General features: G+C 50.4%; 1 protein-coding gene across 1 annotated transcript in view; it reads right to left on the reverse strand.

Moving 5' to 3' along the window:
• The window catches only part of LCK (LCK proto-oncogene, Src family tyrosine kinase), a 544,660-nt gene that overhangs the window by 228,697 nt on the left and 290,580 nt on the right, over positions 1 to 25,383 (reverse strand). Inside the window, exons 6-7 of the mRNA XM_069622474.1 lie at positions 7,006 to 7,109; positions 2,438 to 2,587 (exon numbers count right to left, since the gene is read on the reverse strand). Coding sequence (XP_069478575.1) covers positions 2,438 to 2,587; positions 7,006 to 7,109 — 254 coding nt within the window. The remainder of the gene's footprint in view (positions 1 to 2,437; positions 2,588 to 7,005; positions 7,110 to 25,383) is intronic.

Consider the following 25,383-nt stretch of genomic DNA (forward strand, 5'->3'; position numbering starts at 1 on the left):
ACATGGCTGGCAATCAGGACGTGCAGGAGAGGGAACGGAGATGGGAGCATGGCAGAGGAGTGTAAGGGGCCTATAATCCAATAGGCTGGGATGGGAGCATGGCTGGCAGTCAGGATGTGTAGGAGAGGGAACAGACATGGGATCATGGCAGGGGAGTGGAAGGGGTCCTATGAGCCAATAGACTGAGATGATGGGAACATGGCTGGGGAGTGTAGGGGGGCCTATAAGCCAGTAGGCTGAGATGGGAGCATGGCAGGGGAGTGGAAGGGGACCTATGAGTCAATAGTCTGAGATGATGGGAACATGGCTGGGGAGTCTAAGGGGGCCTATAAGCCAGTAGGCTGAGATGGGAGCACGGCTGGCAGCCAGGATGTGCAGGAGAGGCAACATAGGTGGGATCATGGCATGGTAGTGGAAGGGGGCCTATACGCCAATAGGCTGAGATGGGAGCATGGCAGGAGAGTGGGAGGGGGCCTATAAGCCGATACGCTGGGATGGAAGCATGGCTGGCGATCAGGACGTGCAGGAGAGGGAACGGAGGCGGGAGCATGGCAGGGGAGTGAAAGGGGGCCTATAAGCCAATAGGCTGGGATGGGAGCATGGCAGGGGAGTGGGAGGGGGCATATGAGCCAATAGACTGAGATGATGGGAACATGACTGGGGAGTGGGAAGGGGCCTATGAGCCAATAGGCTGAGATGGGAGCATAGCAGGGGAGTGGGAGGGGCCTATGCGCCAATAGGCTGGGGTGATGGGAGCATGGCTGGGAGTCAGGATGTGCAGGACAGGGAACAGAGATGGGAGCATGGCAGGGGAGTGGAAGGGTGTCTATGAGCCAATAGGCTGTGAATGGAGCATGGCTGGCAGCCAGAATGTGCAGGAGAGGGAACAGAGATAGGAGCATGGCAGGGAGTGGGAGGGGGCCTATAAGCCAATAAGCTGAGATGGGAGCATGGCAGGGGAGTGGGAGGGGGCCTATGAGCCAATAGGCTGAGATGGGAGCATGGCAGGGGAGTGGGAGGGGGCCTAGAAGCCAATAAGCTGAGATGGGAGCATGGCAGGGGTGTGGGAGTGGCCTATGCGCCAATAGGCTGAGGTGATGGGAGCATGGCTGGGAGTCAGGATGTGCAGGACAGGGAACAGAGATGGGAGCATGGCAGGGGAGTGGAAGGGGCCTATAATCCAATAGGCTGGGATGGGAGCATGGCTGGCAGTCAGGATGTGTAGGAGAGGGAACAGACATGGGATCATGGCAGGGGAGTGGAAGGGGTCCTATGAGCCAATAGACTGAGATGATGGGAACATGGCTGGGGAGTGTAGGGGGGCCTATAAGCCAGTAGGCTGAGATGGGAGCATGGCAGGGGAGTGGAAGGGGACCTATGAGTCAATAGTCTGAGATGATGGGAACATGGCTGGGGAGTCTAAGGGGGCCTATAAGCCAGTAGGCTGAGATGGGAGCACGGCTGGCAGCCAGGATGTGCAGGAGAGGCAACATAGGTGGGATCATGGCATGGTAGTGGAAGGGGGCCTATACGCCAATAGGCTGAGATGGGAGCATGGCAGGAGAGTGGGAGGGGGCCTATAAGCCGATACGCTGGGATGGAAGCATGGCTGGCGATCAGGACGTGCAGGAGAGGGAACGGAGGCGGGAGCATGGCAGGGGAGTGAAAGGGGGCCTATAAGCCAATAGGCTGGGATGGGAGCATGGCAGGGGAGTGGGAGGGGGCATATGAGCAAATAGACTGAGATGATGGGAACATGACTGGGGAGTGGGAGGGGGCCTATGAGCCAATAGGCTGAGATGGGAGCATAGCAGGGGAGTGGGAGGGGCCTATGCGCCAATAGGCTGGGGTGATGGGAGCATGGCTGGGAGTCAGGATGTGCAGGACAGGGAACAGAGATGGGAGCATGGCAGGGGAGTGGAAGGGTGTCTATGAGCCAATAGGCTGTGAATGGAGCATGGCTGGCAGCCAGAATGTGCAGGAGAGGGAACAGAGATAGGAGCATGGCAGGGAGTGGGAGGGGGCCTATAAGCCAATAAGCTGAGATGGGAGCATGGCAGGGGAGTGGGAGGGGGCCTATGAGCCAATAGGCTGAGATGGGAGCATGGCAGGGGAGTGGGAGGGGGCCTAGAAGCCAATAAGCTGAGATGGGAGCATGGCAGGGGTGTGGGAGTGGCCTATGCGCCAATAGGCTGAGGTGATGGGAGCATGGCTGGGAGTCAGGATGTGCAGGACAGGGAACAGAGATGGGAGCATGGCAGGGGAGTGGAAGGGTGTCTATGAGCCAATAGGCCGAGATGGGAGCATGGCTAGCAGCCATGATGTTCAGGAGAGGGAACAGAGATAGGAGCATGGCAGGGAGTGGGAGGGGGCCTTAGGCTATGCCGGGAACTGGCTGGAGGCAGGGAGGAGAAGCTCCGCGTGGACAGACACTCACTTGTGTAATGCTCCACCAGCTGATGCAGGCTGTCGAAGGCGATGCGTGGGGAGATGTAGTAGCCACCGTTGTCCATGTTACGGATCTTGTAGTGCTTCACTACCTCCCCCTGGGCCTCATCCAGGTCCCTGACCGACAGTGAGTAAGAACCTGAGGTGGGGGAAGGGGGAGGGAGAAACATCGGTGGAAAGTGAGAAGATCACGAGTGCTGCAGCGCACACAGATTCGACACCCCTCTCTGTGCCCCTCAGTTCCTTCCCATGATCTCACTCCCAGAGACAGCCTCACACGCGCCTCTCATGTCTCACTTTAGTCTTTCTCTAGCATAGCGATGCCAATTTCATCTTCTCTTTCTCGCACTCTCATAGGGCTCGCCTGTTTCTCTCTCACACACCAATGCCCCCTGTTAGGGAGAATTCTCTGTTTAGGCTGAATTTCCTAACCTAGTGAGTCCCCCAGCAGCTTTGCTGGATTTCTGGAGTTTGTTTTTTTCCATCCTGCCAAGAGTGAGACTCTTTTCCTCCCACTCTTGGACATGAATGTGTGTAATTCCTTTGAATGCCAATGTGTTCTATGGGCTATGGGGTCTTTTACTCCATAGGGTCTCATATGTTTTTCTATGTGTGTTACACCGCACCCTAGGTGCCGTAATACCGGGGCGTCCTAGCGGACCCCCACCATAGACTCCATACCCGGGGACTGACTACTGTCTCCCCGGGCATGTAAAGTCACCATTGGCTTTACTAGACCTAAATTTACTAACAGAACTAGTACAAACCATCTTCTTGTGGACGTACTAGTAGGGGTAATTCGATCACTCTTGGATCTGTTACTCGAGGGGGCACTGTCCCGTCCCCCCTCGTCGAGTTTTGGCTGGTGGCAGTGGAAACTACTTGTTATGTTCGACCCCGAACATAACCCTATGGGATTCGTCCCATTGTTGGAGATTGAAACTTTTAACTTATCTTAAATAAGTTTATCGTATGGTATTTTCTGCCAGAACTCGGTTTGTAAAATGGAGTCTGTGTTCGTCTCTGTGACTCCTAAACCAAAGGTCGAGCCCTTTGTTCCACTTTTGGCGGGCTCTGTACAGAGACCCTCCAAAGTGGTGCCATTCTGTCTGGGTTACCACAGGGGTGTGGGAGGGGGTTTAGGCACCCTGGACCGAGTTGCCTTGCCAACTCCGGTCGCACTCTGGAGTGATTGGCCCAAGTGGTGAGCCTTCCCGCTCACCACTTAGCATGTGTTGATTGACAGCTAGGCTGAATGAATGGGGGTTTTCTGCATAAAAGCAGGGCTTTTGGGACTGGATCTTCAGAAGTCGCCACAGGACCTAAGAATCCGATGAGGGTAACGCTGGGCCGACCTGCATGGCGACACCTCCGATGGAGCCCTGCGGAACCGACTCACCACTTCCCGATGACAGAGGAGATCTCCCTGCCGGAGAGTCCCTTCCCCTGACTGGTGGGAACAACCAGTCCCCTTTGCTTTTTATTCGCCTCAGGACGCAGTGGTCGAATTGCCCGTGCAGCGCACCTCGGCAACCGGGTAGCCACTACCCCTGAACCGCGACCAAAAGGTGGTGCCTTGTGACGGAGCACTCGGCGGCTGGTCTCTTCCCTGGTGGTGCACCGGACTTCACATTCTTCGACGACGAGATCATCTCTACTCTTGGCCAAGACCCGACGTGCATCCACCACCAGGAACAACTGCCCCCGCCTGAGCTGCCCTCCACAACAAGGTACCGTGTCCGCCTGGCTTCCCTTTCGATCGGTTCGAGTGAGGTGTCTTAATCCTCTCCGTTCCGTTGGGTCGCCTCCAAGCTTTTCTCATTTATTTGTTCTGAACTGGTTCAATCTGCCGATAACAATTTGCTATAAAGACTTGAATGCACCTCCGCTAGAGACTTTTTGGGACATCGCGCCTTGCCTCTCTCCGAGTGGGCCTGGCCTCTGAGCTTTACGATCTATTGTGATTCTTGCCTTCCTGCCTTGCATTTTATCCGCTAGGATTGAACTGTGTTGACTTCATGACCTGCCTATCTTTTTCTCTCCCGTCCTAACTAATATTTGAGTGTCATCTGGGTTGAGGTATACACCTCTGTCTGAAAATAAGTGGTACCGGTAGAACCTAGAGTTGTCGAAGTATTGCTAGGGGGATTGATCGTTTTCTGCTTCGTAGAGTAATTGTGTTTGATTTGTTTGCCGTGAATTTGCTATAGTGTTTTTCGTAGATGTTTTGTTATAAATAAATACCTTAATATCTTTACACTAAGCCTCGTTGCGTGTTTGCTTGTCTTGCTGTGAAGAATTGCCCTATGTTGTATACTCCACATACTGCTCAACTTTTCTTGAGAGAGGTCTGACTGCTCAGCCACAGCTACCAACAGTGAATCTGTGTGGTGCAGACTGCTACCAAGTGGGTTCACCGCCAAACGCCTGTAGTCCTAAATCTTTTGCAGTGGTCCCAGAGGGAACTGCACAGGTTTCTGCCTAACACCCCCTCTTATGTTGTTTCACTCACATGTGCCTCCTTCCTATGACTCACTCATGTAGGCCTTCGCTTCTTTTATTTCACTCTCATATGCCTTCCCTTGTTTTCTCTCTCTCACAGGTCTCACCTGTTGTCTCTCTCCCTCGCAGGTCTCAACTGTTGTCTCTCTCCCTCGCAGGTGTCACCTGTTCTCTCTCTCCCTCGCAGGTCTCACCTGTTGTCTCTCCCTCACACGTCTCACCTGTTGTCTCTCCCTCACAGGCCTCACCTGTTGTCTCTCTCTCTCACAGGTCTCACCTGTTGTCTCTCTCCCTCACATCTCACCTGTTGTCTCTCCCTCACACGTCTCACCTGTTGTCTCTCCCTCACAGGCCTCACCTGTTGTCTCTCTCTCTCTCTCTCTCTCTCACAGGTCTCACCTGTTGTTTCTCCCTCACAGGCCCACCTGTTGTCTCTCTCTCTCACAGGTCTCACCTGTTGTCTCTCCCTCACATGTCTCACCTGTTGTCTCTCCCTCACAGGTCTCACCTGTTGTCTCTCTCTCACAGGTCTCACCTGTTGTCTCTCTCCCTCACGTCTCACCTGTTGTCTCTCCCTCACACGTCTCACCTGTTGTCTCTCCCTCACAGGCCTCACCTGTTGTCTCTTCCTCACAGGTCTCACCTGTTATCTCTCCTTTACAGGTCTCACCTGTTCTCTTTCACATGCTTCCTCTTCTGTTGTCTCTCCCTCACATGTCTCGCCTGTTGTCTCTCTCACATTCGTTCCCTTCTGTTGTCTCTCCCTCACAGGTATCATCTGTTGTCTCTCTCCCTCACGTCTCACGTGTTGTCTCTCCCTCACACGTCTCACCTGTTGTCTCTCCCTCAAACGTCTCACCTGTTGTCTCTCCCTCACAGGCCTCACCTGTTGTCTCTCTCCCTCACGTCTCACCTGTTGTCTCTCCCTCACTGGCCTCACCTGTTGTCTCTCCCTCACACGTCTCACCTGTTGTCTCTCCCTCACAGGCCTCACCTGTTGTCTCTCTCTCTCACAGGTCTCACCTGTTGTCTCTCTCCCTCACGTCTCACCTGTTGTCTCTCCCTCACACGTCTCACCTGTTATCTCTCCCTCACTGGCCTCACCTGTTGTCTCTCCCTCACACGTCTCACCTGTTGTCTCTCTCCCTCATGTCTCACCTGTTGTCTCTCCCTCACACATCTCACCTGTTGTCTCTCCCTCACTGGCCTCCCCTGTTGTCTCTCCCTCACACGTCTCACCTGATGTCTCTCCCTCACAGGCCTCACCTGTTGTCTCTCTCTCTCACAGGTCTCACCTGTTGTCTCTCTCCCTCACATCTCACCTGTTGTCTCTCCCTCACAGGCCTCACCTGTTGTCTCTCTCTCCCTCACACGTCTCACCTGTTATCTCTCCCTCACTGGCCTCACCTGTTGTCTCTCCCTCACACGTCTCACCTGTTGTCTCTCTCCCTCACGTCTCACCTGTTGTCTCTCCCTCACAGGCCTCACTTGTTGTCTCTCTCTCACACAGGTCTCACCTGTTGTCTCTCCCTCACACGTCTCACCTGTTGTCTCTCCCTCACAGGCCTCACTTGTTGTCTCTCTCTCTCACAGGTCTCACCTGTTGTCTCTCCCTCACTGGCCTCACCTGTTGTCTCTCCCTCACATGCCTCCCCTTCTGTTTTTTACATCTCACAGGCCTCACTTTGACACCCCCTTCTCCTGTCACACTCACATGCACCCCCTTCTGCTGCTTCACTCTGGTAGCTCTCTCCTTCTTTTGCCATGCTCCGCAGTTTGCACTCTTACCGGTCTCCATTTCGGTTGTCTCATGCATGCACCCTCTTATCCTGTCTCACAGTCACAGGTGTTGCTCTCACAAGCACTCCTTTCCTTTGGGCCACTCCTTCAATATTTAATCCATACAGGTTTCACCCCCATGTGCCCCCCCTTCTACTCTCTGACTTTCCCAGCTCGCCTCCCTGCCACACACCTTTTCCTCTTCAGTCTCACTCACTCTTACGCTTCTTCCCTTCTGTTGCCAACCGTCTCTTTTCTCACTCTCGCATGTCTCACCTTTGGAGGTCTCACTTTCGCGAATTAGGTAGGAGCCCCTCATGTTCCCGGGGGCCAGCAGACGCCGCTCTGCATCCTTCCTGCCCAGGTCTTTAAAAAACCACCTGCACAGTCCAAAGGGAGAGTCAGTGTAAGGTCCAACACTTTAACCAACTGCTGATCCTATCCCAAGGCCTAGCCCTAATCTTACCCTCACCCTAATCTTAACCCTAACACCCTAACCCTAACCCTAAACCTAACCCGAAACCCCACCCTAATCCTAACCCTCACCCTAATCCTATCCCTAAACCTTACCCTAACCCCCCCTTACCCTAACCCCCACCCTAACCCTAACCCCCCCTTACCCTAACCCCCACCCTAACCCTAACCCTAACCCTAATCCTAACCCTAACCACCGACCCTATCCCAAGGTCTAACCCTAATCTTACCCTCACCGTAATCCTAACCCTAAACCTAACCCGAACCCCCACCCTAATCCTAATCCTAGCCCTAAACCTAACCCGAAACCCCACCCTAAACCTAACCCGAAACCCCACCCTAAACCTAAACCTAACCCGAATCCCCACCCTAATCCTAACCCTAAACATAACCTGAAAACTCACCCTAAACCTAACCCCTACCCTAACCCTAAACCTAACCCCCACCCTAACCCTAACCCTAATCCTAACCACTGACCCTATCCCAAAGCCTAGCCCTAATCTTACCCTCACCCTAATCCTAACTCTAAACCTAATCCGAACCCCCACCCTAATCCTACGCCTAAACCTAACCCTAACTCCACCCTAATCCTAACCCTAAACCCATCCTTAACTCTAACCCCAATTTGACCCCTAACCTAAACCAAATAAGACACTCTAATTTAACCCTAAACCATAATTTGAGCAGTTACCTCTATCCATAACCTAACCCTAAAACGAACCCTTAACCCAAAATCTAAGCCTAACCAAAACTCTAACCCCAAAACCAAACTCTAAGACAAATCTTACTGCCAGCAGCTAACCCTAATGCAAAATGGAACAGTACCTGGTTTACTGTTCTCAATCTGGTTTCCGCCCTAAACACTCCACTGAGACGGCTCTCACCTATGTACCTAATTCTCACCTCTACGCTCCCTACGCTAAGCAATCCTCAATTCTCATCCTCCTTGACCTCTCAGCAGCCTTTGACACTGTAGATCACCCTCTATTTCTTAGCACTCTGTCCTCCTTCGGCTTCAAAGGCTCTGTCCTCTCCTGACTCTCCTCTTACCTCTCCAACCGATCCTTTACTGTCTCCTGGGGCAGCCGCACCGCCTCCAACTTCCCCCTGAACTATGGCATTCCCCAGGGCTCCGTACTTGTACCTTTCCTTTTCTCTCTCTATACCTCCCTTCCTGCCACCATCATCTCTTCTTTCGGCATCTCCCACCACTTCTATGTGGATGATACCCAACTCTTTCTCTCCTTCTCTTCCTTCACCTCTGACCACCACCACACTCTCTCTACCTGCCTTACGGCCATAAAAAATTGGATGTCATTCCATGTTCTTTCCCTCAACACTGACAAGACTGAAGTGCTTTTCTTCCCTCCCAATACTCTCTGACCTTCCCCTCCCCCCTTCATCCACTTTCCTCCTTCTAATCTCCCCATCTTGACCCACGCCCGCAACCTTGGCCTCCATATTGACTCCTCTCTCTCCTTCTCTAACCACATATCCCTAACCTCTCGTGCATGTCAGCCCCACCTCTTCAACATCCGTAAGATCCGCTCCTCCCTCACCTTTCACGCTTCTGAACTCCTAATCTTCTCCCTTATTTTCTCCCGCCTCTTCTACTGCTCCTCTCTTCTCTTTGGACTCTCTGTCGTTCACCTGACTCCCCTAAAAATCCATCTACCACTCCTCGATCCGTACTCTATGTCTTCTCGGCCCTCAAGACTTTATCTCTACCTCACTCTCTAAACTCTGCTGGCTCCCCTTCGTCTCACAACTGAAATTCCAATTCCTATGCCTTGTCTACAAATCTCTCCACGACCTCGCCCCCCACATCTTGCCTCCCTCCTCTCATTTTACTCTCCCTCCCTCTCTCTCCCTCAGCTGATCTCCACCTTCTTGCTGTACCCCCAGCCCCTTGTGCCTCCTCGCGATTCCGCTCCTTCCAACTCTTGGCCCCCCTCCATTGGAACTCCCTACCTCTCTCTATCCGCTCCTCCCCTACCTACTCATCCTTCCGCTCCTCCCTCAAAGCCCTTCTTCTTCACTCCCCCCCTGACTCTCCTTCCCTACCTCTCTCCCCCTCACATGCCTGCCCCCCCTTCCCTTCCCCACCCTGTCCCTCTCCCCCCGATAACCCCAATTTTGATACCGCAACCACCTTAGTGCGTTGGAGGTCACCCGACGTCCCCCCCTTACCCTCCCTCCTTCCCCCTCCCTCCTCTGTGTAAATTGTTCTAAATACTGTATCACTGGTTTGTTTCATATTTGTAAATTATGCTTCATTCATTACTGTACCTGTTGTTATTCTGTAAAGCGCTTTGGTGTAAAGCGCTATATAAACTCAATAAAAATAAACATAAACATAACCTCTCGAGCCCTCCCTTGACTCCAACCCCAAACTCAACCTTAATCACAGTCCTAATAGAATCATAGCCCCAAACCCAACCATAACAACAGGACAAACTGTACCCCAACCCCAAGCCTGGCACTGCACCCCATGCCACGCCGATCTCTTACAAGTAATTTGTAATGTACTCATCTGCCATTGGTGTGGCCCCGTAGTGGACGCCAGATTTGGGATTTCAAGGGGCCCTGGCCAGACACTGCAGGGTGCATGACATTTTATAGGTGCACTGCAGGCTGATATGAAGGTCACCACGTGCTTGCTTGGCTTACACAGGCATCAACAGGCCATTGCATGATGAGTTTCATGGCCCAGCGAGGCAGTGGCGGTCCATCCCTTCACCACCACTTGAGGGGGCAACATGCCAGGTTGCAATGTTGGGTGGGGGCTCGCTGTGTCAGTCACTAGTGGCATCGTAACCCTGTAAGGGGCTGAAGTTAAGAGAAGTGAGTGGTGGAAGATGGAGGGGTGGTCCGCATCCAGTTCACCGTAATGGCAGTCATCAAAGTGTTTACTGCATGTGCTGGTTCTGGGTAACCAATAGCATTGCACACTGTGTACACACTTTGAGAATTCCAGGCTAGGGATACAATACATTGGCAATGTGGCTATCCCTGGCTGGTACTGCCCACAGAACAGGGCTGATACTGAGTGGCCCCTGGGAGATATGTGACTCACTAAGCCAGGTGCCACCTGTGGATGTGAAGCCGGTGTATTGCAGTTCCCACTGTGCCAGGCTGTGGGATAGTTTGGTGGTACCTTAAAGCAAGCAGGTTGGCTGAGCCACAGTGAGGTCCATGCCCAATTGACTTCCCTGAATGCACCCAGGTGCAGATCTCAGCTTAGTGTGTATTAACACAGGGGCCTTGACTGCCCTGGTAAATAAAATATATTTCAAATGGATTGTGTCCTCCCACGTATTCCTCATCTTGCATATATCCAAGGCTGCTGGCAGCTTGATTTGGACTTTTTTTTTCATAGGGTCGAGCGACGTGCAGCCCCTCGTGACATCGACGCCAGTATATGAAGCACGCGCGCTGAACATTACTTCAGTTCCGTCTTTTCCGCATTGTGAGCACTTCACAGAGATACTCGCCTCAGCGAAATTTCAATTGCGTTTGTTTCTTCAATTAAGTAATTTACTGAAGACAGGTTTCAAATGGTGTGCAGACTGTTGGGCAAAAATGTCCATGACAGACCCTCACTTCATCTGTCTGTTGTGTTTGGGGACAGGCCACAAGGTGGACGACTGTTGCTCATGTCAATCTATGACTGTCAAGGCCTTGCAGGAAAGGAAGGGGGAAGTCGATGCTGGTAAGCCCTCTCCCGAAACTCCAGCCGTTAAGCCATCCAAAAGGAAATCGTCCTCCAGAGCGAGAGATGTTTTCCCCAAGAGAAAACGTCTGAAACATTGGAGACGATCAAGGTCCATTTCATGACACTCGTCCTCTTCTCATAAGAAGAGGAAGAAACAGCTTCATAAGTCCTCGTCATCGTCGTCTACCTCTTCCGAAAAAGTTTCGTTCCCAAAGAAAACTTTGACTCCTATGGAATGGGAAAGCCTTTGCTTAAAAATGCTTGGTGTTTTCCAGAGGCAAGATCCTCCGAGTATCCCTCTCAGGGAGTCAGGGAAACAAAGCCATCCCTCAGCATCTGGCAAGACCAGCATGGAGTCTTGTGTGTCTCATTCTTGCGTGCCTCAGAGCCAAGAATGAGAGGTTCCTCGGTTCAAGTCAAAGGAGTCTTCTTCGAGACATAAGAAAAAGGCTGTGTCAACCCCCTCGAAGCCTTTATATCTGATTTGGAAGCCTTCTTTGAAGGTATCAAAGTCGTCAAGCTTATCACCTGAGTCTTCGAGGCATGTTATCCACGTGAATCCATCAAAGCATGTTAAACCGTCAGCGTATTCACTAACCGCTTCGAGGAAGTCTTCGAAGCCCTCGATGCCTTCGACATCATCAGGGCACTCACTGCCTCCGAAATCTGTAAAGCCCACTGTTGAACCGACCAAGTCATTCAAACCCATGCCTCGAGTGGATTTCTTCCGGCAAATAGGGTCCATCTTCGAGGAAGATGAAGAGGAGGATCAAGCCGCTTTTCGGTATGAGTTTGGGACACCAAATGTTCCAGAAGAACTCATTTCTCTAGAGTCCAAAATGCAGAATCTGGTGGAAACCTTTAAAGGAACCAGCAGCTGGGAAACATCTCCGGAGGCTGAATTTGGTAACCCAGAGGGTGACTGGATTTGCTGATCCTTCTTACAGATCTGTCATTTGTAAAGTGGCTGAATGTCTGAGGTGGTCTAAACCCGCAGCTACTATCGAGACTGATGACCTCACTGATATCTTAGACAATGGTACAGTTAAGGAGGCTGTGCTACCATTCCATGCTGCTTTAAAAGAAAGGGTTATGGGAAATTGGCTGAAGCCAGATTCTGTTCCCACTGTAAACAAACTCAACAAAAAATACAGAACCGCTTCTGTGGACCCTCCTTTTCTGAACAGGCATCCTACACCAGAAAGCCTGGCTGTTCAAGCAGCATCAGTTTCCTCTAAGTCTGCAGCGTATCCTTCTGCTCATGCAGATAAAGAAGACAGAAAAGTTGACTCTTTGGGAAAGCGAGTGTTTAGTGCAGGGAGCATGACACTAAAATCGGCCAATGCTACAAGCACCTTGGCTAAAAACACACACCCTTTGGGGTGTAGCTGCCCTTGCAGCAGAACATATTCCAGAGGATGAGGAAAGGGAAGGCTTTTTAAGCCTAGTGCAAGATGGAAAAGATGCTATGAGGCAGTCTTTACAGTCCAGCCTGGATACAGTGGATTCAGTAAGTAGGTCCATGGCGGCCAGTACTGTCATTAGGCGCATGTCATGGCTTAGAAAATCAGGATTTTCTGCGGAGGTCCAGGCACGATTACTTGACATGCTTTTGATGGAATCTTTCTATCTGGAGAAAAGGCAGATGATAGTCTGGAGAAGTTGCAGGCTTCTAGAACTGCAGCTAAATTGTTAGGGGCGGCAATCAGACAACCTCAACCTTCAGGTCAAGGATAAAGAGGATGTCCTTTTCGTTACTATTAGATAGATAACTATAGATGAAGAGGACAGTTCTCGCAAAGGGGTCAGAGGAGAGAGCCTCATGGAGGCAGAGGAGTTAGAACTTCCCGTGCAACACTCGCCCTCGCCCTCACCCAGAAGTCTATGGTAGGAGACAAACTGTCATATCATCTCCGGAGTTTGCAAAGCGTAACTTCGGACGCGTGGGTGTTGCAAACGGTAGAAGATGGTTACTGTCTCCTGTTTCTGAAGAAGCCTCTAGCTTGTACCCCAAAAGCCAGATCTTCTCTGGTTCCAGATCCGCTCCTCCAACAGGAGATTCTCATTGTGTTGGAGAAAGCTGCCATAGAGATGGTACCTGCAGCGGAGAGAAACCATGGTTTCTCCGTACTTCCTTATTCCTAAGAAGGACAGAGGAGTGTGACCTCTTTTGGACTTGAGATGCTTGAACAAGTTCCTCAGGAAGGACAAGTTCAAGATGGTAACTCTTTCGCAGATCCTTCAGGCCCTTCGGCTCCAGGATTGGTTAGTATAATTGGACCTTCAGGATGCTTACTTTCCTGAGCCCATACATCAGAAGCACAAAAAGTACCTTAGGTTTGCAGTTGGTGGTTCTAATTATCAGTTTTGGGTTCTGCTATTCGGGCTCACCTCAGATCCCAGGGTCTTCACCAAGATTATTACAGTGGTGGCCACGAGCCTAAAGAGGGAAGAGGTTCACATCTACCTCTACCTGGATGACTGGTTGATCAGGGCGTGTTCTACAGTACAGTCTCAGGCACATCTCAGTTGCACCTGCCACTTCCTTCACAAGCTGGGCTTCTCCCTGAACTTTGAATAAGTCCCACTTAACATTGTCACAGAAGCTACAATTTATTGGAGCAGTCCTGGATTCAGCCTCGGAAAAAGCTTCGCCACCCGAGTTAGGGCCTCAACATCATTTACAGATGGTTCAGAGTTTCAGATTGCCAGCATCTCCCGGCCTACGACTTCCTAAGGTTGCTTGGCCTAATGGCATCCTGCATTTTTCTGGTGCCAGAAGCTCGTCTGAGAATGAGATCCTTTTAGCGGGCTCACAGATCCCAGTGGTCTCAATTGTCCAGCAGAATGATGAACCCTCTCTCCAGGTCCCGACAAAGGTCGCTCAGGATCTCCTGTGGAGGGCCAGCCGGGACAATGTGATGAGAGAACCCTTTTGGCAACCATGGCCGGAGATGACAGTTGTGACAGACACCTCCTTCACAGGATGGGGAGCCCACATGAAAGATCTTTCAGTAAGCGGACACTGGTCTCAGTCGGACTCCAGACTCCATATCAACCTTTCAGAGTTTAGGGCAATCAGATTAGCTCTGATGGTCTTCCTGCCCTCAACACGAGGGAGACGTATCCTGACAATGACGGACAACACAGTGGCCATGCACTACCTCAACAAGAGAGGGGGCGCAGGGTCACCGCCCCTGTGCAGAGAGGCAATGCAGCTCTGGGCACTGAGAGAAAGAATAACTCTTCACGCAGGTCACCTAGACAGAAAAGAAAACACAGTGGTGGACGCTCTGAGCAGGCAGTGCACAATCTCCCACAAGTGGGAGCTAGATCAGGAAGTCCTTCTGGAGATCTTTGCCCTTTGGAGAACCCCTCAAGTGGATCTGTTCGCAACCAGTGTCAATCGGAAGTGCAGGCCATTCTGCTCTAGGGAATTTCCCCAAAGAGGAGCTCTGGGGGATGCATCTGTGGTGGAGTTTCCACTTCTGTAGGAGTCCACACCAGTCCCCGTCATTTCTCATTGCATCATAATGTTGAGGAAGTTCGGGAAAACCATGATCCTTATTGCTCCGGATTGGGCCAGGAGAACATAGTACGAAGACCTTCTGGAAATGGATATCGGCCCTCCAATTCGTCTTCTCTAAAGAGAGGACCTACTCTCGCAAGAGGGAGGTCACATTCTGCACCCAGACTCTCAATCTTCCTGCCTGGTGTCTGAAAGGCTGAGATATAAGGATTGGGACCTTCCAGAAGACGTCATGGCGGTGTTGCTTTTGCCTAGCAACTAAGTCCCTGTACCACTGCCATTGGAATAGGTTTCGCAGCTGGTGTAGGCAAAAGAAACTTGACCCTTTCACATATAAACTTCCCCATGTTCTATCTTTCTTCCTTCACTTGACCCATTCTGGGGTGCAAGTGGCCACGGTGAAGGGCTACTTAGCGGCTCTGTCAATCTTTGAAAGATCTCCAGAGGAGGGATCGTACTTCAAGATGACAATTGTGGTACAATTTCTTAAGGGCCTAACAAATGTATTTCTGCCTACTCCCTTCAGTGTGCCATTATGGGACTTGAACCTAGTACTAAAATGTCTTATGGGAGCTCCATTTGAGCCCTTGCATTCATGTCTTTTAAGGATGCTCACCATGAAAACAGCCTTGTTAGTAGCTATCACATCTGCCCGTAGGGTTAGTGAGCTACAAGCCCTTTCTTCCAAAACACCTTTCACATCCCTTTCCAAGAACAAGATAGTTCTAAGAATTTGATCATCTTTCCTTCGGAACGTGGTGTCAGAGTTTCACCTTGCACAACCTATCGGGTTATCACCTTTTTATACACCTCCTCATCCATCAAAAGAGGAGGAGAGACTACATTGTCTGGACCCAAAAAGGGTACTAATTTACTACATTACACAACCAGCTCGGAACGATCAAATGGCTTTCATGTGCCAAGATGACTAGCTCTTTGTTGATTACATTGGTCAAAGATTAGGCTTGACGGTCACATGGATTGTCATGTGTGTAACAGAATGCTACTCTCTGGCAGGCAAAGATTCACCTGAAGGTTTGAGGTCGCATTCCACTAGAAGGGTGGCTGCTTCCTCGGCTCTAGAAAGAAGAGTGCCTGTGCAGGACATTTGAAGAGTGGCAACCTAGTCGTCCCTTCATACTTTCAGTATATTTTACTGCATAGACTCTTTATCAGGAGAGGAGGCCAACTTTGGCAAAGCTGTCCTCCATAATATAAACAAGAAAGTACATTCTCAGCACCTATCTCCTAAGTCAAACTTCTTTGGGAGTCTATCAAAGATGAGGAATATGTGGGAGGACACAATCCGTTTCTTACCCCTGGCAACGTTCCTTCGACTGGATGTTCCTCCCATGTAATCCTCATCGTCCTCCCATCCATCCCCTCTCGCTTGCCTAGAATTTCCGTGTCTTACACCTTCCTTTCTTGCAACGTCAAGATGGTCTCCTCCTGTGACACAGCATGCAAATTAAAGGAGGAAAAAACTAGAACTGAGGTAACGGTCAGCGCGTGTGCATCATATACTGGCGTGGACACCACGAGGGACGCTACGGAGGCTGTCAAAGACCAAGACTCGAAGCTGCACGATGCTCGACCCTATTTAAATATTTTCTGAAGCAAGCTGCAAGCAGACTTGGATGTATCAAAGATGAGAAATACGTGGGAGGAGCATCCATTCGAAAGAACATTACCACGGGTAAGAAACTTGTTCATTGGTAGTAGTCCCTGAGACTCGGCATGGAGGGGAACTGTTTTAAACTACAGTTCCCATCAGCCCTAGCCAGCCTTAACAGTGAGGGACCATAGGATGACGGTCCACAACATAGGGTGGTCACAAGTGTCAGAACCCTGGATTAAGAGATTAAGCCATCGTGGCAAGGGTTGTTTGATCATTAAACCCTGAAGGTTTTTGAGCCGAAGCCCTATTCCAGAGAGGACTGGTTGGTAGGGATGCATTTGTCCTTGAGTGATTCGGTGAGCTGGTGGGTCGAGGGTGGCCGTAGTGAGGTCATTGCCCGATTCAGATGTCCTGCGTGGCAAGCATTCTTGCACATATTTGAGGGGGCATTGCAAGACCAGCCTGTTGGTACATCATTGAAAGGTTGTTGGGTTGTTAGAGGCTAAGCAGGACCTCTGTTGAGGGGGACCTGGGTGGCAAGTATTGTCAGCAGGTGTTTGTCGATTGTTAAGTGAGACAGAGGTTAAGCAGGGGTGGTTGGGTAGTAGGGAATGTATTCATCTTATGGTGGTCTGGGAAGGACTATTTAATCAATTGGCCCAGTACATAAAGCGATGGGATTGCCAAGCGTGGGTCAGAGTGATATGGATGGTCTCAATGGAATATGGAGGCATAGAGGTAGGGTATCTTGAGGAGGTTCAGGAAGCCGAAGGGGGTTATGCACTCTGACTTGTTTGAAGTTGGGTTCTACCACCATAGACACGGTTGGGTGAGCTACAGGCAGGTCCACAGGAAAAAGGTAATTAAGTGCAGTGGCCTTATTGGGCGAAAATTGTTGTCCTTACACATGATTGGATGAGATATCTGAAGGTCAGGTGGAAAAGGTTTAAGAGCCCTGACCTGATAGGGTAAGATGGGTGCGGCCACACTTGACTTGGTATGATCCAGAATGACTCCTGCCACTTCAGGTCACTGGGAGTATATAAAAAGGGGTGCAGGGATGAGTGGGTTACTGAAGGGTTGTTATGGCTCAAGAGACGGGTGGGAAGCACCTGCTTTTTGACCGTTTCTGGAATGAAGGGATGTGCGGTTGAGTGCATAGGTCAAATAGGTATCAGGTAATATTATCCCCATATATATGGTCGCCGTAAATAATATCGCCGGGAAAATGTCGTGGCGATATTATTTGGGTGACCATATATATGGGGACAGGGGCAATGTTCCATGCAATAATGTCGCCACAAAAAACGGCAATTTTTCGGTGATATTTTTGCATGGCTAGACTTTTGTATCGACATTATTACATGGAACCGTCAAATAGGAGTGGCTGCAGAGTTGCAGTCTGTGGCAGTCACTCCATTCCTCCCAGAGACCGGATTCTCTCTACAGTTTCCAGCCTTTCATTTTGTGGGTGGACCCATAAAAACCTAACTCAGCCGCAGAGCGGCCGCAGAGTTGGATGCAGAGTTGCAGTCTGTGGCAGTCTGTGCATGGCTGAATTGGCCTCAACGCCAGCGAGCTCTCCTTCCATGGCCATGGACCACGAACCTGTGGAAATAGAGGAGGGCCGCCTGCTGAGAACACCCCGCTGCAAAAGCCCTACAACAACGTAGTGCACAACTACACCATCTGCTGAGTCTGTCACAAAAACATCTAAAAACCCCAGCAGCAACAACAGTAAACGCCCATTTAAAACGGGACTTATTTGAACAATCCGCGGCAAAAACTTCCAAAACATCAACAAACTTGCCAAAAACAAGTCTTACAGAAGCAGACGACCCACATCAACATGTACCTGGTCCCTCGCCTCCAGCGTCGGATCCGGACCTCGTCAGAGCCTTGCCAGTGCTCCCTCGCCCGCGCCAACAAGTTCCTGCTCCCCTGCATTCTGCTTCGGATACGGACCTCGCCGGCACCCGGCCAGCACCCCCTCGCCCGTGACCCCCACCCTCACAGCTCCGGGACCCGATGGCCTCCGGAGGGAGGATCGAGGACCGTGAGCGGGGGGGGGGGAGCTCGCGCCTGTGGGCGAGCCTGTGGGCGAGCCTGCCTGGGAGGAGAGCGAAGTCCTACACCCCCGCTCTCGGCAATGGCTGCCCCGCAAATGGTCCCGAACGAGGCCACGCAGCCACGGGCCTTTCAGGGGGAGGAGCCTGGCTCCATCTCTCCTCCCCCTGCAGGACGTGATCAGCACTCGGATGGGCTCGGTGGTCATAAGGCCACGCCCCCCGCCGAGGAGGACTTGCATCTAGTACCTTGCAACCAAACAGAGCGAAAGAGCCCTCTGGGGAGGAGAGAGGTCTCGAAAAGCATCCAGTTTCCACTACGGCAAACCCAGTCACCAATGTGTCGCTACAAATAGTAGCCCAAGTGCACTCTAGCATGCCACCCAAAGTTTTTCCTTGCCATTTGGCAGACGAGTGCAGGGTCTCGACGACCCCAGGAAATGAAGACCAGGACTCTGGCCTGGGAAAGCCTACGCCCCCCTTGCCTAACCCTTTGGCAGGCCTGATAAACAAAAAAAAAGCAGTAGGAAAGAGGCAGAGTCCCCCTGACACAGGAAACACCAGAGCCTCCAGGAAGAAAGTACCCCCAAAAACTGTCAACAAAACACAAAAACGTACAAACAGGCTACAGATGCCAAAAAATAAAACAAATGGTCAACCTTCAGAAAAAGCGAAAAAAATAGGCTCATCGAGAGACCTGCGTGCTCAGCCCCAAAATTCCGCAAATGACAAACAATCTCCTCCATCCCCAAAACGGCCTCCGCAGGAGAAATCATTAAAGCAAATTGACTCGACCCCCCATCTTGATTTGGGGCCCCAGATCGTATCTGAAAAGGAGAAACCGCCAAAACAAACACCAGAAACTGACCGAGACATCCTAGCCACTGACAAGCTCACCGTCGTGACGCCAATAGCCTCTCCTTTGGAAATCCCCGCTCTTGTCAAACTTAAAGCCATTCAAACTCACATTGAAGGTTCCTTAAAATCAACCCTGCCGAAATCTAAAGCCTTCCCTGCAACCTCAGGGCAGGCAGGGACACAGTTGCCTCAGGAACAAGCCTCAGAAACCCAGAGGCCAACACTACCGTTAAATGGACAGAAACCTGAAACTCCCACACACAACGCAGGCTCCCCCTGGACAAACAAAGATCGGCCAGTTGGTACCCGGCAGGAAGGCGCTCCAACCGTCCTTCTACTCAAACCACAGCCTCCGGGGTGACTCAGTGGCGGCCTATCCGACCTACCATCTTCGTCGGTAGTAAGACGGCTCCTAAACGAGTCCTATTCACCTTCTCCAGCTCCCAAACAGCACCCCCTCCCCCAGGGCGCGCCAATGGATTCTCCAGCGCAACACAAGAGAGACCTTCTATCAATAATGTCAGCAATCACCATTTCAATGAACCCATTCACCAAACTTTATGAAGGTATTAACGAAAACTTGAAAGACAACACCTCGATCCAAGCAACAATGCTCTCGAAACTAACTTTCCTGGAAGGATACATCACAGCCTTAGACGATAAATTCAAAGGCCTAAGGCTGGACATGGAACAAGGACATAAAGATCTTGCGAACCTTCTCACTACATCCCTCTCGGGGATCAAACCGGGAGGCTCAAACCCTTCAGTGCAATTTTTATCTGCTCCTTCCAGCGCCGTCGCCCATCAGTCATCGTACCTCGGCCTGCCAAATTTCGAAATGCACGAGGTGATTGACATTACAGACGATGCTGCCAATGCCCTGCTTCCCCTGGAACCGCCAGTGAGGGTGGAAGACCCTTCGTACCCCCTGTTCACAGGTCCGAGACCAGAAAAATCAGCTCCCGGGGGAAAATCCAAACCCCAGAAACTAAACTCAGCCAAGCAACAAAGTACATGCTCATCCAAAAGAAAAGAGAAAGTAAGAAACCTGGCCCAGAGTCCGGCCGCAAGCCAAGAAACATCAAAGGCATCACACGCCTCCCCCAGAATATCAGATGATTTCCTGGCAGACGAGGTCTTGATGAACATCTCCTAGCACTTAGACGTCACTCAAGATATATCACTGGACAAAAGCGGAAAAAAGCCCCAACCATCTAATCCGCAGGCCTCTTCACTCGAATGTGAACAAAATGCTGTGAAAGAAACCTCTGAGGAATCGTCTGAAGAGGACTTTGCACACAAATTTACCACTCTGGAAGAGCGTAGGAAAATCCTCCAACGTCGGAAACCTTCCAGCCCCTGTAGCCCTCCGAGCTCTCGTGTGGTGTCGTTCATATCTCCATCAGCCTACGAGCGGTCAACTCGCAAAAAGCCAGCCTCTGGTGTCCAACATTTTCAACAGTCCAAGAGACAAAACCAGGACCACCACTCAAAGCCTAAAGGAGGCTCATCTTCGGAGTTAAAGAAATCCGACAAAAGGGGGCAACACTCGCGACCCCACTTCACTTCAAGGACTGAGCAACACCGAAAAAGTAATGACTCCTTTAGGGAATCTCCCATCAAGCTCGAACAGCATTCTGAAAACGATGATGACATAATACTGAATAGAAGAGGGATACTCACGTTATTCAGCCTGATCCCAGCCCTCAGGGAAATAAAGTCCTCAGATTTAAAAATATTCGACCCATATCACTCAAACGAAAGAGCGAAAGCCTATATCCACGCAGCATCAAAGCGCACCAAGACGGTAATTGCGGGAGCAACAAACGACTTGGCTGCGCTAGGATACATCGTGCAAAGGGATCCTCAAAAAAGCCAACATCTGGAGAAGGTTCGCTCGGAAAGGAAATCGGCTCGTAAGGACAAAACCCCAGACAAAGAGAAGAGAGTGGAGCATCCAAGAACTTCGGAACTCACTCGAACAGTGGTAAACTTACACTCTACGCCACAGGCGAGCCCCTGTGGAAATACACAAGATAAACCCAGGCGCGACAAGCCGGCAAAGTCCATCGATGCGAAGACCCCGAAGCCCAAACAGCCAAATGCAGATCTACCTAACTTGACCACAACCGTGCTCACGGCGCAGAGAAACAGGTCAACCACCAGAGAACCAAAAGAGAGTGTTAATACGTCCTCAAAATCAGCTGCTAAACTACAGGGGCTGTGGGCCTGCTCCCAAAGGCTCTGTCCCAAGCGACAAAATAGCAATCCGCAGGTCGGCTTGCTGAGTCCCCGGGAAAATGGAAAGTCGACCACTTCATATCTTCACTACACTTCTGCTCATGGAACACGAGAGGGCACTTACACCTTACAACAACGGGCGACGCAAACCTAGCCTCATTTGACATCATCTGTCTCCAAGAGACCTGGCTTAGGCAAACCCCGGCTATGGATGGATACAACACTATCTTGGCCCCAGCCAATAAAGGGGTTTTGGGTCGCCCGACATCAGGTCTCCTTTTGGCCTGCCAACAGGGAATCGGGCTGACACTCAAGTCCACTCTTCAATCAAACCTCTCAATATTAGCAGTACTACTCGACTGGGCCGGAAAACCCCTTTCCAACCCATCACAAATAGCGCTGATTAATACCTACTGGAACCCAGCTGCCATCAACCACCAGACCTACCTCTCATTGATGGAAAACCTGGTTGACGAAATTCAAGCAATACACCAGGTCTCTTCAATCATAATCTGTGGGGTCTTGAATGCCAAATGCTCCAAGGAGTCGCGAATGCCGGATGCAACCTCTCAAACAACAACAGCAGTGAAAAGAGAGTGTCTATGGTCCTCTTTGATGTCCTCCAGAAAGTTTGATAACCTGAATTTCGTTTTCCCAAACGATCAGTGTTTGCCGACTTGGGAACAAGGATCACTAAACGCGACTATAGATTACATCTACATATCCAGACCACTCCTGAGCAAAGTAAATACTTTTGAAGTTCGAAAGACCACAGCCAGCGACCACAACCAGCTGACGATGTCTCTGGCAAATCACTTCAAGGAGCCTACATCGTACGCCATGGAAGTGGAACCAAACGCCCGTGGAAACCGCCTAAACTGTCTGGACTGCATGCCTTTGCTGCTAAAACATGTGGTGAAATCAAAACAGAAAGTCGCGTCCTCCATCTCTCCAAATCACACTTACGACATCATCCTGGTGGCAAAACTACGGGAACTCCGCAAACTTAAAAGACAGCTGGGAATCCATCTGTCGAATAAAGAAAAACTAAAATCGGCAATCTCAACCTACAAATCATGGGTGAAAGAACATCGACACCGACTATACCAACAAGACACGGAAACCATGTTAAAAGCCATCTGTGGCAACAAAGTCAAAGAATTTTGGCCCTTGCTGAAATCTGGGGCGCCTTCATACAACAATTCGACAATCAACGCTATGCCGGAGCACAAATGGATCACACACTTCACCACGGTCTTCCAAGCTCCCGTCCCAACCGCCCTCCTGAACAACACATCTCAGACGACAGCCTGGCTCAAACTGGATGACCAACAAGAAATCAGCAATCACATCAAAAAACTGAAGATCTCCAGAGCAGCGGGCCCGGATGGGATCTCAAACATCGATCTGAAAGCAAACCGACCGGAATGGGCCGCGCTGATAGCGTCTATCTTCCAGAAATGCTCTGAGCTGAAATCTTTGCCGCCGTCATGGACAAAAGCCATCATTGTCCCCATCTACAAAAAGGGGGACATCACTGACCCTCTAAATTATCGTCCCATAGCACTGTTAGACTGCATTGGAAAAGTCTTCAGGAGTTTGCTTCTGAACCGTTTTCAATCTTGGGCCGAATCAGCCCCATGCAACGACAAGTTCCAATCGGGCTTCAAGAAAAACATGGGCACGGCGAAAAACATTCTAGCGATCAGTACCTTGACAAGCAAGGCTTGGGAAAGAAAATCTCGGATCTTTATTGCCTTCATTGATCTCTCCCAGGCTTTTGACCTTGTCGACAGGTCTCGCTTGTGGAAAAAATTGGAGGGGTGGAGCTTCCCACAGGAAATACTACAACCAATTAAAGCCCTCCACACGGACACCACCCTCAGGGTTCGCCTTTCCCAAAGAGGTACCCTATCAGATGAAATCCAGATAGGACGGGGGGTAAAACAGGGTTGCTCTGTAGCTCCTGCGCTGTTTCTTGCATAGATTGGCGACTACGGGGCCTCAGAAGATTCGGAGCATACTTTTCCACCGTCACTTGCATCCTCGAAAATAAGCCATCTGTTATACGCTAACGATTTAATACTACTGGATCAGACCCAGGTCGGCCTCCAGAGACAGTTATCCAATCTCTTGAGCTACACTGCTGAAAACAACTTAAAAATAAACCAAGAGAAAACAAAAAACATGATACTGGAAGCGGGCCAGAAGAAGAACAAAACCTCAGAAAAATTCAAATGGTTCCTTGAGAAAAATGTGATCGAGAGGGTCACCAATTACAAATACCTAGGCGTCCAGATCGACTCCTCGAAAAATGAGGCATCCATGCAGAACGCCCTTCAAATCAAGCTAAAGAAATTAACCTCTCAAGGAAAGGCTATCGATTCAAAATTCGGAAAATTTTCTTGCATTCCTGTAATAGAATTTTACAAGAAAAAAGTTGTTCCTTTGATCACCTACGGAGCCGAGGCTATGCCAACGATCCCAGAAAGAACCTGGCAAAAAATGAAAAGCAGGTTCTGGAAAACGGTCCTGGGTCTGCCGAATTCTACATCTATTGCTGCAATCCGCCGGGAGCTAAGCCTATTGTCACTAACAGCAACAGTCAACTTAAACTCACTCAGGCTATTTAGAAAATGCATCATGGACGATAGTGAGCAAATCATTAGCCTGTTGAACAAAGAACTACAATCTGGCAAAGTTAAAATGCTAACAAGCTGGAAAGATAAAAACATGTCCCTTCTTGATTCAGTCACGTGCTCGGAAGCTGATCTCATTACAAACCCGTCGAGAGTCTACAAGAAGATGAAAGAAACAGACTGGATCCAAACTCAAGACTTAGTAACCAGAAACAAACTCCTTCTGCACCTACCTCCTTTGTTCTCCAAACTAAACGAGCCGATGCAGTACCTCCATAAATTCCCAAACAGGGGGGCACGAAACTTCATGCTAAGGACTAGGTTGAACCTGCTTGAAACCAACGAAATTTTAAACATTAGAGGCCTATCAAACTCCAGTACGTGTCGACTGTGCAAAGCCAAGACAGAAACCATCAGGCACTTACTGCTGTCATGCCCGAAAACTCTAGACTTGAGATTGGCCTACATAAAGCACTTCAGCCTAGAGGAATGTGGGCGGGACGAAGATATCTGCTGGCAAAGACTGATCGGAGGAGACCGAACCTCCTGGCTCCTAGCAACCATTAAAATCCTCCAATATACTCTGACGAGGATAGCGGGATGAGGGTCCCAGTCACTGCACTTTTTGTTTTCTCTGCTCAACTATCTTTTTTGTAAAGTTCTTATGAACATACACACAAAAAAAAAAACAAAACAAAAAAAATTAGGAGTGAGTGGTGTTCCAGAGTTCAGTTGCCTGGACATAGAAGAATATTCCACCAAACCTCCTCATCCGGGGTGGCGGGTGTGTAGAAGGTGCACTGAGGAGGACCTGGGAATGTGCCTAGAGACCCACAGGTGCGAGTGTAGTCTTCAGCAACTCAGGCCTGCCCTATGGATCGCACAGTGCCTGATGCACAACACCTTGAAGTTGACACAGAAGCTAACGGAAAACCACCGAAGGATGTTCTGTGCTAGGGTGACATGGTCGCTATGTCTTAAGTGTATAATATGCCGATATGGGTCATTCTGTGGGTGATAGCTTGCAGGCAGGGTGCCAGGGTGAGGGGCGACGGTGTTTGGGGTTTAACTGATCTCCACCTTGATTTGCTAATCATCCGCGTAGTTGTACCAGGTGAGCCTGAAAGATCAGCTCAATGCTGGAGGTGGCTGGAGCTTGTATAGATGTTACAGGGCAGTGGAGTTAGGGAAGAGCCCTGTGAGATGCCAAGACCACTGGGTGAGGTTGCAAGAAGCAGGGTGTGAGGTAACCTATGGGGGATCAGATGGTCACAATGGAAGTGATCAAGATGAGACCTGGGAGGGGCACTGGTTCCATGATTCCATGGTGGAGGAGTTGGGGCCCTGGGAGGGGCACTGGTTCCATGATTCCATGGTGGAGGAGTTGGGGCACTGGTTCCATGGTTCCATGGTGGAGGAGTTGGGGCACTGGTTCCATGATTCCATGGTGGAGGAGTTCGGGCACTGGTTCCATGATTCCATGGTGGAGGAGTTGGGGCACTGGTTCCATGATT

Source organism: Ambystoma mexicanum, chromosome 11, assembly GCF_040938575.1.
Source record: "Ambystoma mexicanum isolate Mex_15411 chromosome 11, UKY_AmexF1_1, whole genome shotgun sequence".
Lineage (NCBI taxonomy): Eukaryota > Metazoa > Chordata > Amphibia > Caudata > Ambystomatidae > Ambystoma > Ambystoma mexicanum.